We start from the raw sequence: 14,987 nt of genomic DNA on the forward strand, positions 1-14,987 counted from the left end.
CATGATCTCAGGGTTGTGAAATCAAGCTCCACATGAGGCTCAGTGCTAGGTGTGGAGCTTAAGATTCTCTGTCTCCCTCTCCCTCTGCCGCTTCCCCCCTCTCTCTAAAAAAATAAAATAAAGAGCTAGATTTCAGAGGATTCAATAGCCAGTCACTGACAGTATTTAGAATCAATTCTCATTGATAGAGACATGCGATGAGGGCTCGTATCAAGCTACATTTCTACTAACCTTTTTTTTTAAAGAACTACTAACCTAAAAAAAAAAAAAAAAAAAAAGAACTACTAACCTTTTCATTGACAACCTCCCCAGTTTCATTCAGTGGTGCTTTGGAGTGTCCTTTCACTGGTTTACTCCATTCCACAAGAGGATCATGTAGAAAAGTTTTTAAGACACTAAAATGTAAACAAATATAATAATATGACATCTCTAAAAAGAAGTGTCACTATAGTCAACACTTAGGTGAAAAATAAGTGAAGAATGAGAAAATAATGGCAATATTCTTATAACATGCATTAGTACTCTGTCAGTAAGATATGTGAACTTACTGTTTTGGAGGGGGTTGAAAGGAAAGAGTAGAGGGAAGATGGGGGGGGCGGTCTGAGGTGTTCTTGGACAGTAGAGTAAGGTGAGTTCTGTGTGCCATTTCTAAATGCATACTGTGAACTTCAAATACAGCTACCTATGGAAAAATCCATTCAGATTTCTTGCAGGCACCTCAAATTCAGTATTTCCAAAATTCATGACCCAAACTAGAAGAGCATCATTCACTCCTTTGCCCTAAACAAAAGTCTAGGTGTCATCGTTGCCTCTCCTTCCTTTTAACACTCAATTCTACCTCCTAAAGCCCTTTAAGGGATCCCTGGGTGGCGCAGCGATTTGGAGCCTGCCTTTGGCCCAGCGCGCGATCCTGAAGACCCAGGATCGAATCCCACATCGGGCTCCCGGTGCATGGAGCCTGCTTCTCCCTCTGCCTGTGTCTCTGCCTCTCTCTCTTTCTCTCTCTGTGACTATCATAAATAAATAAAAATTTAAAAAAAATCTACTTACTTTCATCTCTACTGTCACTACCTCATCCAATGCAACATCATGTTTTCTTGAGTTACTCCAACAGTCTTCTAACTAGTTTTCTGGCCTCTAGTCTAGTATGCAACTGTAATTTTTCTACAGTGCAAAATCTAATGATTTCATTTCTTCTTTTTAAATTTTCTTCTTGGGATGCCTGGGTGGCTCAGCGGTTTAGCACCCGCCTTTGGCCCAGGGCGTGATCCTGGAGACCCAGGATCCTGGAGACCCGGGATCAAATCCCACGTCGGGCTCCCTGCGTGGAGCCTGCTTCTCCTGCCTGTGTCTCTGCCTCTGTCTCTCTCATGAAAAAATAAATAAAATCTTTAAAAAAAATTAAATTAAAAAATAAATTTTCTTCTTACTCCAACCCGCAATGAGTTCTGGTTGTCTTCAGGGCAAGGTTTAAATATGTAAACCAGCCTCATGTGGACTTTTCATAATCTAGCCCTACTCATCTGTGCACTATCATCACAGCACCATCTATTTGAAGTGTACTCTCCAGAAAACAGAACTACATTTTTTAGGCAGTCAATGCCTTCACTTGCCTTAATATATCTATTATTCAGAACACTCTCTTCCCCTTTGCATGGCCAATTCCATTTATCGTTAAGATTTCTGCTACTTCCTCCAGAAATTATTTCCTGACTTCCCCAGATTGGGATAGGGGCTCTTAGTATTTCACAAGATGCTATACTTCCCCTTTTAGAGAATTTGCCTTTGCCTATGTCTAACCAGTATGTTCTACCAAAATATCAGGTAGAGAGCTTTAAAGAAAGAAGGTGAATAAATAAGCTTTAAAAGTCCTTTAAAAACACTACATCCTGCTGATAACATATTTAATAGTGAAAGACTGACTTCTATACCCCTAAGATCAGGAATAAGACAAAGATGTAGACTTCTCATTTTGCCTATCTGATACTCATTTAGCTACAGTAATTGGCCAAGCAGGGGTGGTGGGTGGGGGGAAGCATGAGAGTGGAAAGGAAAAAAAGCAAAACTATTTGCAGATAATGTACTGTTGGAGAGAGAAAAATCTTAAGGTAAAAATACGTATTAGAACTAATAAGTTCAGCAAAGTTTGCAAGATACAAGATAAATATACAAATATCAGTTGTATTTCTAACAATAATGAACAGTGCAAAAAATGAATTAAAAAATTCCATTTGGAATAACATTTTTAAAAGCACATTTTAAAAAATACAAGACTTGAAAACTAAAAATTACAAAACATTATAGAAGGAAGTTAAAGAAGAATTAAATAAAGGAGAAGACATCTAATGTTTATAGTTCAGAAACATAATATTTTAAAAATAACAGTACTCCACAAACTGATTAACAGATTCAATGCCATTCCTACAAAATCTAGACTGGCTTTTTGCAGAAGTTAATAATATAATCTTAAAATTCTTATAGAAATGAAAAGAACTCATAATAGTCAATCTTGAAAAAGAAGAAAAAGATGGAGCACACATACTTCCTGATTTCAAAATTTACTATAAAGCTACAGTAATCAAAACAATGTGTTGAAGGAATATGGTTAGACATAGAGATCAATGGAATAAAACTGAGAGTCCAGAAATAAACTCTTGCATATATAGGTCAAGACAATTAAGTGGAGGAGGATAGTATTTTCAAAAAACAGTGCTAGGAAAACTGGATATGCACATTCAAAAGAATTAATATGATCCCCCACCTCACACTAGATACACAAAATAACTGAAAATGATCAAAGATCTAACAAATATAAAAGCTAAAACTATAAACACTTCGAAGAAAACAGAAGTGTAATGTAACTGTTCATGATTTGGGTTATGCAATACTTTCTTAAATGACACCAAAACCATAAATAACAACAACTAAAACAGATAAATTGGACTTCATCAGAAGTAAAAACTTGTAAGTGAAAAAGGACATCATCAAAAAAGTTGAAAGATGGAACGGTTGGGTGGCTCAGTGGTTGAGCATCTGTCTTGGACTCAGGGCATGATCCTGGGGTCCTGAGATCAATTCCTGTACCGAGCTCCCCACAGAGAGCCTGCTTCTCCCTCTGCCTATGTCTCTGCCTCTCCCTGTGTCTCTCATGAATAAATAAATAAAATCTTAAAAAAAAAAAGAAGAAAGTAAAAAGACAACCCATATATGGAAGAAAAATATTTGCAAATTGTGTATCTATTAAAGATCTAGTATCCAGAATATGTAAAGAACTCTCAGAACTCAAAAATGAAAAGACAAATAATCCAATTTAAAAATGGGAAAAGAGGGATCCCTGGGTGGCGCAGCAGTTCGGCGCCTGCCTTTGGCCCAGGGCGCGATCCTGGAGACCTGGGATCGAATCCCACGTCGAGCTCCCGGTGCATGGAACCTGCTTCTCCCTCTGCCTGTGTCTCTGCCTCTCTCTCTCTCTGTGTGACTATCATAAATAAATAAAAATTTTTAAAAAAATCTTTAAAAATGGGAAAAGAATTGGAATAGATATTTGTCCAAAGAAGATATACAACTGACCAATAAGCACATGAAAAGATGCTCAACATAACTGGTCTGGTCTTTGGGAAAATTTAAGTTAAAACCACAATGAGATACCATGTGATACTAGGATGGATAAAGTAAGACAGACAGATAAGTAACAAGTGTTGGTATGAATGTGGAGAAATTGGAAACTTCAACCACTGCCATTGGAATTGTAAAGTATTATGACTGCTTTGGAAAACAATTTGAAAGTTCCTCAAAATGTTAGGCTTAGAGTTCACATATGATCCAGCAATTCAACACCCAGGTTTACCCAAGAAAACCGAAAATATGTATTCACATAAAACTTGTACATAAATGTTCACAGCCAGACTTTTCACAATAGCAAAGAGGTATAAACAATCCAAATTTCCTTTCATTGACAGACAAAATGTGGTATACAGTGGAATATTATTTTATAATAAAAAATGAATGAATTACTGATACACACTCCAAAAGGGATAAACCCTGAAAATATCAAGGGAAAGAAGACAGACATAAAATGCCATATTGTACAATTTCATTTATATATGCATGCCCAGAAACACAAATCCATTGAGACAGAAAATACATTTAGCAGTTCCTAGAAGATGGCAGAGGAGTAGGGATGGAGAGTGACTATTAATTTATTTTAGGGGTGATGAAAATGTTTTATAATTAGATAGTAGTGATGGATGCACAATCGGGAATATGCTAAAAACCACTGTAATGCATACTCTTACAGAGTGAATTTTATGGTATGTAAATTATATCTTTTAAAAAATTGAGATATAATGGACATATAACATTATATTACTTCTAGGTGTACATGGCTTGATATTTGTATTTATTGCAGAATAATCACAATAAATCTAGTTAATATCCATCACCATACAGTTATAAATTTTTTCTTATGAAAACTTTTAATATCTACTCTCAGCAACTTTTAAATATATAATATAGTATTATTAACTATAGTCACCATGATGTACATAATATTCCAATGACTTTATTTCATAGCTGAAAGTTTGTGCCTTCATTCATTTTGTCCACCCTCACCTCTAGTCACCATGATATACATAATATTCCAATGACTTTATTTCATAGCTGAAAGTTTGTGCCTTCATTCATTTTGTCCACCCTCACCTCCAACCTCTAGCCACCATCAATCTGTTTTCTGTATCTATGAGCTCAGTTTTTCTTTTCCTTTTTTTAAATTTTTTTTCATTCTAGTTACTTAACATACAGTGTTTTATTAGTTTCAGGTGTATAATATAGTGATTCAATAGTTCCATACATCACCCTGTGTACATCATGACAAGTGCACTCTTTAATCCCCATCACCTTTTAACCTATCTCCCCACCCACCTTTGGTAACCATCAGCTTGTTCTCTATAATAAAAGTCTGTTTCTTGCTATGCCCCTTTTTTTACCCTTTGCTTATTTGTTTCTTAAATTCCATATATGAGTGAAATCATATAGTATTTGTCTTTCTCTGACTTATTTCACTTAGCATTATACTCTCTAGCTCCATCCGTGTCATTGCAAATGGCAACATTTCATTTTCATAGCTAAGTAATATTCCATTGTGTATATATATCACATCTTTTTTATCCATTCATCAATTGGTGAACACTTGGGCTGCTTCCATATCTTGGCTATTGCAAATAATGCTGCTATAAACATCAGGGTCCATGTATTCCTTTGGATTAGTGTTCTTGTATTCTCTCAGTAAATACCCAGTAGTGTGATTATCCGATCATAAGGTAGTTCTACTTTTTTTAAGACTCCACATATAAATGATCTTACATGGTCTTTGTCTTTATCTGTCTGACTAATTTCACTTAAACATAAATGCCCTCAAGGTCTATCTATGTTGTTGCAAATGGCAAGATTTCCTTCTTTTTTTATGGCTGAATAGTATTTCTGTGTGTGTGTGTGTGTGTGTGTACGTCTGTACGTACACACACCATTATTTTTTTACCCAATTATCCATCAGTGGACACTCAGGTTATTTCCATATCTTGGCCATTATAAATAATGCTGCAATGAACTATAATGAACTATAATTTATACCTTAATAGCTATTATTTAAAAAAAAAAACTACTTCAACCAATGCAAATCAGCTTCTATTATTAAAAAATATATTTAGAAATCAATAATTACATTCAAAATTACTGTTAATTGTTTACAAAACATAAGTTAATTACCTCATTAAAGGCTCTCTTTGATCTCGCATCAGCCTCATTGTAACTTCACAAGCTCTTCGAAAAAGACCTTCTGTTCCCATAGGACCCATTCCATTAACCATATTATGAGTCAGTCGAAATGGAACAATTTCTGGAACTTCAAAGGTTTCTCCCTTAAAACAATGGATTTTATTAAAAGATAACTATGTTAAAATTTTAAATCTTATTTTCTGCCATTCTCAACCTGCATTCCATAGGGCCTTTTCATCCCTAAACTTACTGAGTTCCCTAAATTCCTTTCTGGTATGTACCAGTGGTTTATCCTTGATTTCATCTCATTTGTATCTGTGACCTTTCTTGGTTTCCTGTGACAGCAGAAGGCAATCCATAGAGAATGGGAATGAAGAAAATAGGGGGTTAATTTACCAGCCTGCCTTCCAGGATCATAACATTGGAAAATTAGAGGGGTATCAGGGAGAGTCCAACTACCTTAATTTATTCCTAGACCCCACTCTGGACCTATAGAATCTCTTGGGATGTCTGCTTAGATATTTGTGTATTTTGTTTAAATTTTTGGATGATTCTGATATGCTGCAGGTTTGGAAACCCACACATTAAAGTCTTCTGTCTCTCTAAAAAAACTGAGTCTCAGTAAAATGAACTGATCTGGGGATCCCTGGGTGGCGCAGCGGTTTGGCGCCTGCCTTTGGCCCAGGGCGCGATCCTGGAGACCCGGGATCGAGTCCCACGTCAGGCTCCCGGTACATGGAGCCTGCTTCTCCCTCTGCCTGTGTCTCTGCCTCTCTCTCTCTCTCTCTCTCTGTGACTATCATAAATAAATAAAATTAAAAAAAAAAAAAGATTTAAAATGAACTGATCTGTCCATCTTTACATTAACTAAGAACTAACTGAGTCAGAACTTGAACCTTTGGATTTCAAGTTCAGTGCTGGTTTTACTCTATCACTCTTCTGAGTTCTCTTCATCCTACGTTGTTTTACTGACCACTCAGGGATTCACTGATCAAAACCAGTCCATAAACTCTCAATGTGACTCAACCGTGACTGTAACATTACCAATGGGTAGGTCTAGGAAAAACAGTTCTTGAGGAAAGGAAATTGGGAGAAAACATACAATTAACTAGAGTAAGTCATATCACTTACCTTATTGAAAAGACAGTTGAAATCCACATGTACACATTCACCAGTTAGAGAATCAAAGAGAATGTTTTCACCATGACGGTCTCCAAGCCCCAGGATATAACCAACCATTGACATCACTGCAGTAGAACGGCAGTATGCTGATCTGCTACTGTACCTTAAGAAAACACAATGCCTATCAAATATCCTTATGCCACATGAGGCAATACAAACCTAAAATATTTTTTAAAACATTAACTATTACAATGTATTATCTTCTTGGTAACTTACCATGATGTAGGATCAGGGAATGTCCTCAGAAACCATTCATGAAAAACGGGAGGATGTCTGGGTAGGAGAAATTCTCGGAATACTTTGAGTTTTTCAGACAAAGCTGCAGCTTTTGGTAGCATACACTGCCGAAGTTCTTTTCCTGTCATATAAACTCCTGCGAAGTAAAGTGGTTTCCACTAATCACATAAAACAAATAAGAAAAGGGGCAATTTTCTTAAAAAAAAAAATCTATTTTTTTCAAATTATTCTTCAAAATCAAGAATAGAAAAATTGCCACTATGCATAGGTAAATTTATCTTATTATGATAAAATAATAGAACACATTATGTTTCACTATACTTATCCAAAGTGAAGCCTCTTGTTGATGAAAATTAATGTCAACTAAAACTGATGTTGTGGGATAAACTAATTCCAGAAAATGTCACTCAGAATAAATCCAATGTGAAGAGTACACTTAGAATTGTAAAAATGCTGCAGCCTTCACTAAAATTATAGTGATTTCTCTGTTCCTCAGCATGTAGTATAAACTCACACAGAATCATTATTAAAAAACCTAAAATGGTACTTTGAGATAATTTACTGTGTGAAGATTAGCCTATCAGATTGATTGTATACCTGGTTCTTGAGCTAATCTTGTACAATGCAAATCATCTAGAGAAACAGAAGAACTCTTCCTTCTAACACATTGATGAGCCTGTATTAGATGGGTGATATGACTCCAGTCTATTAAGTGCCTCTTAGGCCACCATGGTTTGGTGCTTTTTACAGCAAGGCACAGCCAAAAGTTTTATGGAAAAGTTTGAGATTTAAGGTGTTTAGACTCAAATGTTACATAGTTCCTATGTGTTCATGATACTAAAAATTTTTTAAAAATATTTTTAAAAAACCAAAGCAGTAACTAAAACACATACAATATTTTATCTTTCCAATAAGATAGTCAATAGCAAGTTCCTTGGAATAAGACTCCAGTCTTTGAGTTTCCGCTCTACAACTTATCAGCTTTGTGAACTTGGATAAGTCACTTATCCAAGTGTATAGTGCCAGTTAACTTCTGGCATTATACATAAAATAGAGATAATCAGACTTGTTAACAATAAAAAAATAAGGTATATAATTAGCACAATAATTTATTGATATCACTTATTGTTACAGGTTAAATTATAGCCTTAAAAAATGTGCTTAACTCCTAACCCCTGGTACCTGTGAATGTGACCTTAAAAAAGATAGGGCTGTTGCCCATGTAATCAGGTAAAGATAAGGTCATTAGGCTGGGCCCTTAATATAACTGGTATATAAAGTATTATATAAGAAAAAAACAGAGACATATAGACTTAGGGAGAACACTATGTGGTGACAGAGAGGAAAGAGAGTGAAGTGAACCATCTATAAACTAAGGCATGTCAGAGATTGCTGGAGCCAGCAGTAGCTGACAGAAAAGGATGAAAGCGGTTCTCCCCTAGAACTATCAGTGATCTGGCCCTACTGACACAGGATTTCAGATTCATAAGCTCCCAAACTATGAAAGAATACATTTCTGTTGTTAGTAGTACTTTGTTATAGCAGCCCTAGAGAAACAAATATACTTATTTTCTACCTTATTCTGATAATTTGATCTATTTATTTTTAATATACTGTATCATATGCATTTAATAAATTATTTTGAAATAGTTCTGGACTTATAAAAAAACTGTATAAATGATACAAAGCATTCTCCTACATTCTTCACTCAGCTATTAATGTTCATGTCTTTCATAACAATAGTACAATTACCTAAATCAGGAAATTGATATTGTTATATTATTAACTAAACTTCAGACCTTACTAAAATTTCATCAGCTGTCCCACTACATCACTGTCTTTTTGTCTGGGCTAGGATTCAATCCAGGATCCCATATTACCTTCAGTTGTCATGTATCCTTAATGTCCTCAAATCTGGGAAATTTCTATCTTTGACTTTTATTACCTTGACCATTTTTTAAGATTTCAAACCAGTAATATTTTTGTTTCTCCACTGTAAAGAGTTCCTATTTTTTCCCCTTTATAATTCATCAGTATGTTGTGGGGAGATACTTTGAGACCAAACAAATAACCTGTTTCTCATACTTTGGCCCATGCATTCCACTACCCACTGATATTCTTTACCTGTAACAATTATTACTGTGGTACTTGCTAATTGATGATTTTCTATTTCCATCAATTTCTCTACATTTATTCACTGCAATTCTATTATAAGGAAGAACTGTTCCTGCTTTCCTACTTATTATTTATTTATATCAGTGCAGATTCATGTCTATTTATTTTATTTCATGAGTTACAATCTAATACTATATCATTACTTATTTTGCTCCCCAAATTATCTCAGGTTTGGCCAGGTGGAGACTCTAATTCCAATCTAATACTTTCAGTTCTATTTTAGCCTTCCCTTTCCTTTTCTTTCTCTCACAGTGAAAAAACTAGCTTTCATTATCCACAATATATTTATATTTTGCTGAAGTTGAGTATACACGTAAAGTAGTTTCAGAATTGCTAACCAATACTTCTGTGAAAAACAAATTTGAATATACATCCTTGTAAGCTACATCACATTCTCTTGGAATATCTCTTGGGATAAAGATGAAATTAGAACCCTAGGAAGAAAAACACATAAGTACTTCTGTATATAGAATCTCATTTAGCCTAGAAATTCTACTATTGCTTATACAAATAAAAGGTATAATGGCATGTGTTAATAATAATTACACACATATTAGCAGGTTTTATACTCATATGTTTATATTTTAAGAATTAATTTTAGTACCCTTTTCCTTATAAAGTTTGGTCAAAATAGGTCTCAAGCCAGCAGTGTTGTTAACCCATTCAATAATTCCACATTCATCATTCAGGGGAATAACTGCATATGTTCGGATATGAAGTTCTCTTCTACGAGATTCTGCATCTTTTCTTAAACACTATTAAAAAAACACACACACATAAACTTAAAAATTCAAAATTTCTGAATATGTCAAATATACATCTAAAGATTGTTCATTTCATAGCAAAAGAAAGTCAGTGAAAGTTTACTATGTGGTACAGCTGAATAATTCCTCAGAATGGTAGGAAAGGAAGCTACTGGGATAGTATCCACAGTCTTTTTCCAAATCATTAAAAATGCCTTGGGCAAGTCCCCCTTTTTAATTATTTACTATTAATGTGACAACAATATTGTGTTCAAAATATTATAGTTCTATATTTAACAATGACAAAATGTTTTTTATTGCTTTATAGATATTATTGAAATAATAAGTCCTTAGGCACAAAGACTGCTGCTTAATTTTGATTATCTAAACAAGAAACTATGAGTTTTACAATATCCTCAAAATGTAATTTATTTTTTTTATTTTTATTTATGATAGGCACACAGTGAGAGAGAGAGAGGCAGAGACACAGGCAGAGGGAGAAGCAGGCTCCATGCACTGGGAGCCCGACGTGGGATTCGATCCCGGGTCTCCAGGATCGCGCCCTGGGCCAAAGGCAGGCGCCAAACCGCTGCGCCACCCAGGGATCCCCTCAAAATGTAATTTTATTCTTACAGTTTAGTATTATGGGCTTCATTTGAAAAACTGCCTCCTAGCAGAAGAAAGCTTTTTACATTTCATCTGATTAATCCTGAATTATTCTAGGTAAAGATAAATGATGTTTTGTTTAATTCTGAAACTATGAAATAAACTAAGCACACAACTATAATTGCAAACTGTCCAATTCAAAAGCACAATCACTAACCAAAAACATGTTTTAAACTTTAGGAATAAATAGGCAACATAAATGTCAAACAGTACAGCATTAGAATGACATGTAAAGATCAGTTTGTGGTCTCCTAGACCAACACAGACTGTAGTTTTTCACAATCAGGCCATTGTATTTTATATGTGGGGGAAGAGTAATGAAATAAATCAGTTACAAAGCTGATTAAGATAAATTTATAAACTAAACCCAGGCCACTTGATACTCCTAACCAGAAAAATACTCAAGGGAGCTTGGGATAAACATACTAATGGTGTTAAAGTCAGTGAATTAGGTTACCAATTTACTAAACATTTTAAATAAAAAACAATCCTTTACTTCACAGTGCCTTTGAAATGGGTTTTTAACGTGATATTAATTTTTAAATTATTTTGGTTACACAAAGTAAAGACCATAGTTGTTCTTTTTTTTTTTTAGTTGTTCTTTTTTAAAAATGAAATTATCTGTTGCTATATCTTTTCTATGTTAAAAGTCTGTAACTTTTCCTGCTAATAAAAGAGGTACTAGTGATACACGGGGAGAAGATAGAGAGGGACAAAAAGCATATAAAAAATAATTAAATTTAAAAAAAAAAAAAAAAAAAAAAAAAAAAAAAAAAAAAAAAAAAAAAAAAATAATTAAATTTCATCTTTCAATTGTATGGTTTAGAAATGATCTATGTGCATAATGAAAAGATTGTATCACATTGACAGTAGTTATGGAAACTCTAAAGTAAACTATCTCCAAACCTTATTAATCAAGGAATTGAATTCCATTAGCCTACAATCCTTTCTCAGGTCATCTTTTGGCTTACACATCATGATGTAGAACTTTCCATCTGATCCTTTCAAAGAGATCTTCTTTGGTTTCTGAAGAGAAGCAAGAATTTCCACCTAAAATATAGTAAGTTACATATAAGTTGAGGTCAAGATTCTTTGTTTAAATTTTATATATATATATATATATATATATGTCATGCTACCTAACAAAAAAGAATATAATAACCTATATCATGTAATAAGTTTATTATCTTAACATTTCTTTTATCATAATCACTGATGACCTATGAAAAAATAGTTGCCATGCATAGAGAGCCATTGTCACCCATTAGGAATGATTATAAAGTAAAAGGATTACTTCATCAGCAATATAAGTACTTACACATTCAAACTGAGGGACCCTCTTCAGGACAGTTTAAAAGATTGTTTTTAAATATTTTACTTATTTGAGAGAGTGAGTGAGAGAGAAAAAGAGAGCATGTGCAAGTGAGCATGCAGGAGCGAGGGGCAGGAGGTGGGGGTAGGGTGGGAGGAAGAGGCAAACTCTCCACTGAGCAGGGAGCTCAATGTGGGGCTCAATCCCCAGGACTTCGGGACTGTGACCTGAGCAGAAGGTAGAAACCCAACTACCTTCTAGAAGCCTCGCTGGCCCTTCTAAAAGATTTTTGAAATATTTTTTAGAACCTGTCTTTACAGCCAGAGACACTGTTTTTAAACGTCTTTAATGGTAAGAAGTGATTATCAATTTAATGTTACTTGACTTTTGAAACAAGAAACTCTTCCAAAACCAAGTCTACCTAATGAGGTGAGCAAATAACCTGAATACTATTAAGTTAAAAACAAAGCATGACTATAAGTAAGAAAGAATGATTTCATTATGTGGTTTAATATCTGTCTCTGGAACAGTTAAACAAATATTTTGATACACAGATTTACTGGAACAAATAGTTTTCAGAAATATTTACTTAGAAATGCTCTGGTACCATTTCTTTAAAATAGTCACATATTTATAGTCACATACTTAAAAAAAAATCAAGCTCTTCTTAGCTAAATTTTGCTTCCTCCTAAACTATAAGCAAAAACTGTATTTTGTTCTCCTCTGTTTTTAGGATGAAAGAAAGTATGGAAAAATCAAATTGTGAAAAATAAAAATGATACTCATACTAAAATAATACAAGCATCTAAAAAAATCAAAATACTTGACTGAACATGGGTTTTTGCTTTAAGGACACTGTCTTAGGGGTTGTAGAAGATTAAAAGGAGAATAAGCATGAACACTATGTGTGTATATCTTATAATAGGAGAAGATAAATGCATATGGTTGAAAAGTTGACATACAATACAAAGGTAGTAATTGACTGGAAATAGACCTGTAACATTAGCAATATGTACTAAGAAGTTTAGGAGAGTAAACATGTTCACTGGAATACATAAAAAGCTAAAATTTGAGAAGGAACCATCTCCCTATCATGCTATTTAAGATGCATGACTCTCGTTCATCATAATATACATTAGAAAAGTATCAGTCTTCTCCATATGGGTATTTTTATAGGTCACAGATATTAGGAACATAGGATTTTTAACATTTAATTTTATCCCATCAGTATTAAAAGTTTTATTTTTCTGTATTTCTAATCATTATTTCTTTGCAAATAAAATTCACTTAGTTTCTGAGAAGAACATTTTTTAAAAAAACTTAATTTGAAATTTTTAATTTAACTAAATTTTAAAATCACAGTTACAGTTATATAATATTGAAGTTTACCATATCATCAAAGCTTGCAATATAGGCCCAATGCCCAGGAAATGGCTCATGGTTAGCGTGAGCACCCGGAATTGATGGAAGAGTAGGGATCATGACTGATTGTAAAGGAATGAGAATTTCACTAAATGTTGGTTCTTCCACCAGCTTTTTAAGCATTTTAAAATGAGTGCTCATGCTTAATGTGGAACTACTTCCATCCACCTGGGGAAAAAAAAAAATAGCACACTTTAATTTCTCTAGGTTTACACTGTATTATAGAACACTTAATTTCAACCAAAAGTTTCACTTCCACAATATTTTAATTACAATGGTTAAGCAGTCAGCAGTTTTCCAAGAATTCTTTATATTTCTCATTTTACTTGCTCCATACTCTTTTACTTTATCAATAATAATACCACAGGGCTGTTTCATGACTCATGGGGATAATAAAGGCCTACGATCTATTAACAGACACTACAAAATCCAAAGAGCTGTGTAAATCAAACTGGTTTTTTTTGTACCAAATCTCATTGAGCAGCAAAATGATACGTGAATTTCTCACCCAGTGCAGATTAGTATGTCTCACTATAAAAACAGTTATGAAACTGATTATGGGATACTCTATCAGAATACTCTCAGCAGGGATATTCAATATTGAGTACATACACTATATTACCTTTAAAAAATCTGAAAAATTCTAAATTCCTAAATGCAGCCTAGCTGGCCACAAAAATTTCAGATAAATAACTGAAAACTTGTATATGTAAAGCATTTAGAAAAGTGCCAGTGCTTAGTAAATGTTGGCCATTATCATTGTCTTTGATAATGCCAAGTACATTAGAAGTCAATAGGGCTCAAGTAGATAGCTAAAACAGATTACTCTTTCAAGGTGTTTAGTAATACAGAGAAGGTAAGAAATAGCCTATATTTTCTCACCTATAAATAGATAATAGATTGAATATTTGTAAAGTGAAATCTAGCTATTTACCTGTAAACAGTCTCTCTCTTCTTCCTCATAACTATCCTCACTCACTTTTACCTTTCCTATATATATATATTTTAGGGATTTCCCCCCCTCCATTTTCTTGGGCAAAAGAATGTGCTACTTCTATAAGCATATTCATACTCTAGATACAAGTATACTGAAAAAAGTAGTTATAGCCATTGGCTTATTTTCCTACAACACTATCAGCACCTCAATGCAGGAGAATATATCTTCTTGATTTGGGTTTCACTTAGCATAGTGCCTGTCAACAGGCAAGGAAATAAACACATCCTGAAAGAATGAAATAAAATGAAAACCAAACTCAAATCTTCTTTTCCTCTCATATGTGTAGGTTAATGTATATAAGTTTTGAAAGTTTAAAGATACAACACAAAATAATAATAGAGATGATTTTGAGTATTTTGTATACTTAAGAGTCTTACAGCTTATTTCATATTCCTCTACTTAAATTATTTCTAATTAATATGGACAATTTACTCTCAGAATAATCTACACTAACAAGAGCTTTTAGAAATTTCAGAGTATA

General features: G+C 33.9%; 1 protein-coding gene across 3 annotated transcripts in view; it reads right to left on the reverse strand.

Annotated features, from left to right (window-relative positions):
* Positions 1–14,987, reverse strand: part of ATR (ATR serine/threonine kinase) — a 90,972-nt gene that overhangs the window by 1,195 nt on the left and 74,790 nt on the right. For 2 of the 3 annotated variants that reach the window (XM_038571106.1, XM_038571107.1), the window contains 7 exons: positions 13,477–13,677; positions 11,682–11,825; positions 9,971–10,121; positions 7,171–7,327; positions 6,904–7,057; positions 5,764–5,915; positions 290–395 (listed from right to left, as the gene is read on the reverse strand). In XM_038571106.1, coding sequence (XP_038427034.1) covers positions 290–395; positions 5,764–5,915; positions 6,904–7,057; positions 7,171–7,327; positions 9,971–10,121; positions 11,682–11,825; positions 13,477–13,677 — 1,065 coding nt within the window. Of the gene's footprint in view, positions 1–289; positions 396–5,763; positions 5,916–6,903; positions 7,058–7,170; positions 7,328–9,970; positions 10,122–11,681; positions 11,826–13,476; positions 13,678–14,987 lie in introns of those variants that run through there. The other variant, XR_005377105.1, reaches the window with a different exon arrangement.

The sequence above is a fragment of the Canis lupus genome, chromosome 23 (assembly GCF_011100685.1).
Source record: "Canis lupus familiaris isolate Mischka breed German Shepherd chromosome 23, alternate assembly UU_Cfam_GSD_1.0, whole genome shotgun sequence".
Taxonomy (NCBI): Eukaryota; Metazoa; Chordata; class Mammalia; order Carnivora; family Canidae; genus Canis; species Canis lupus.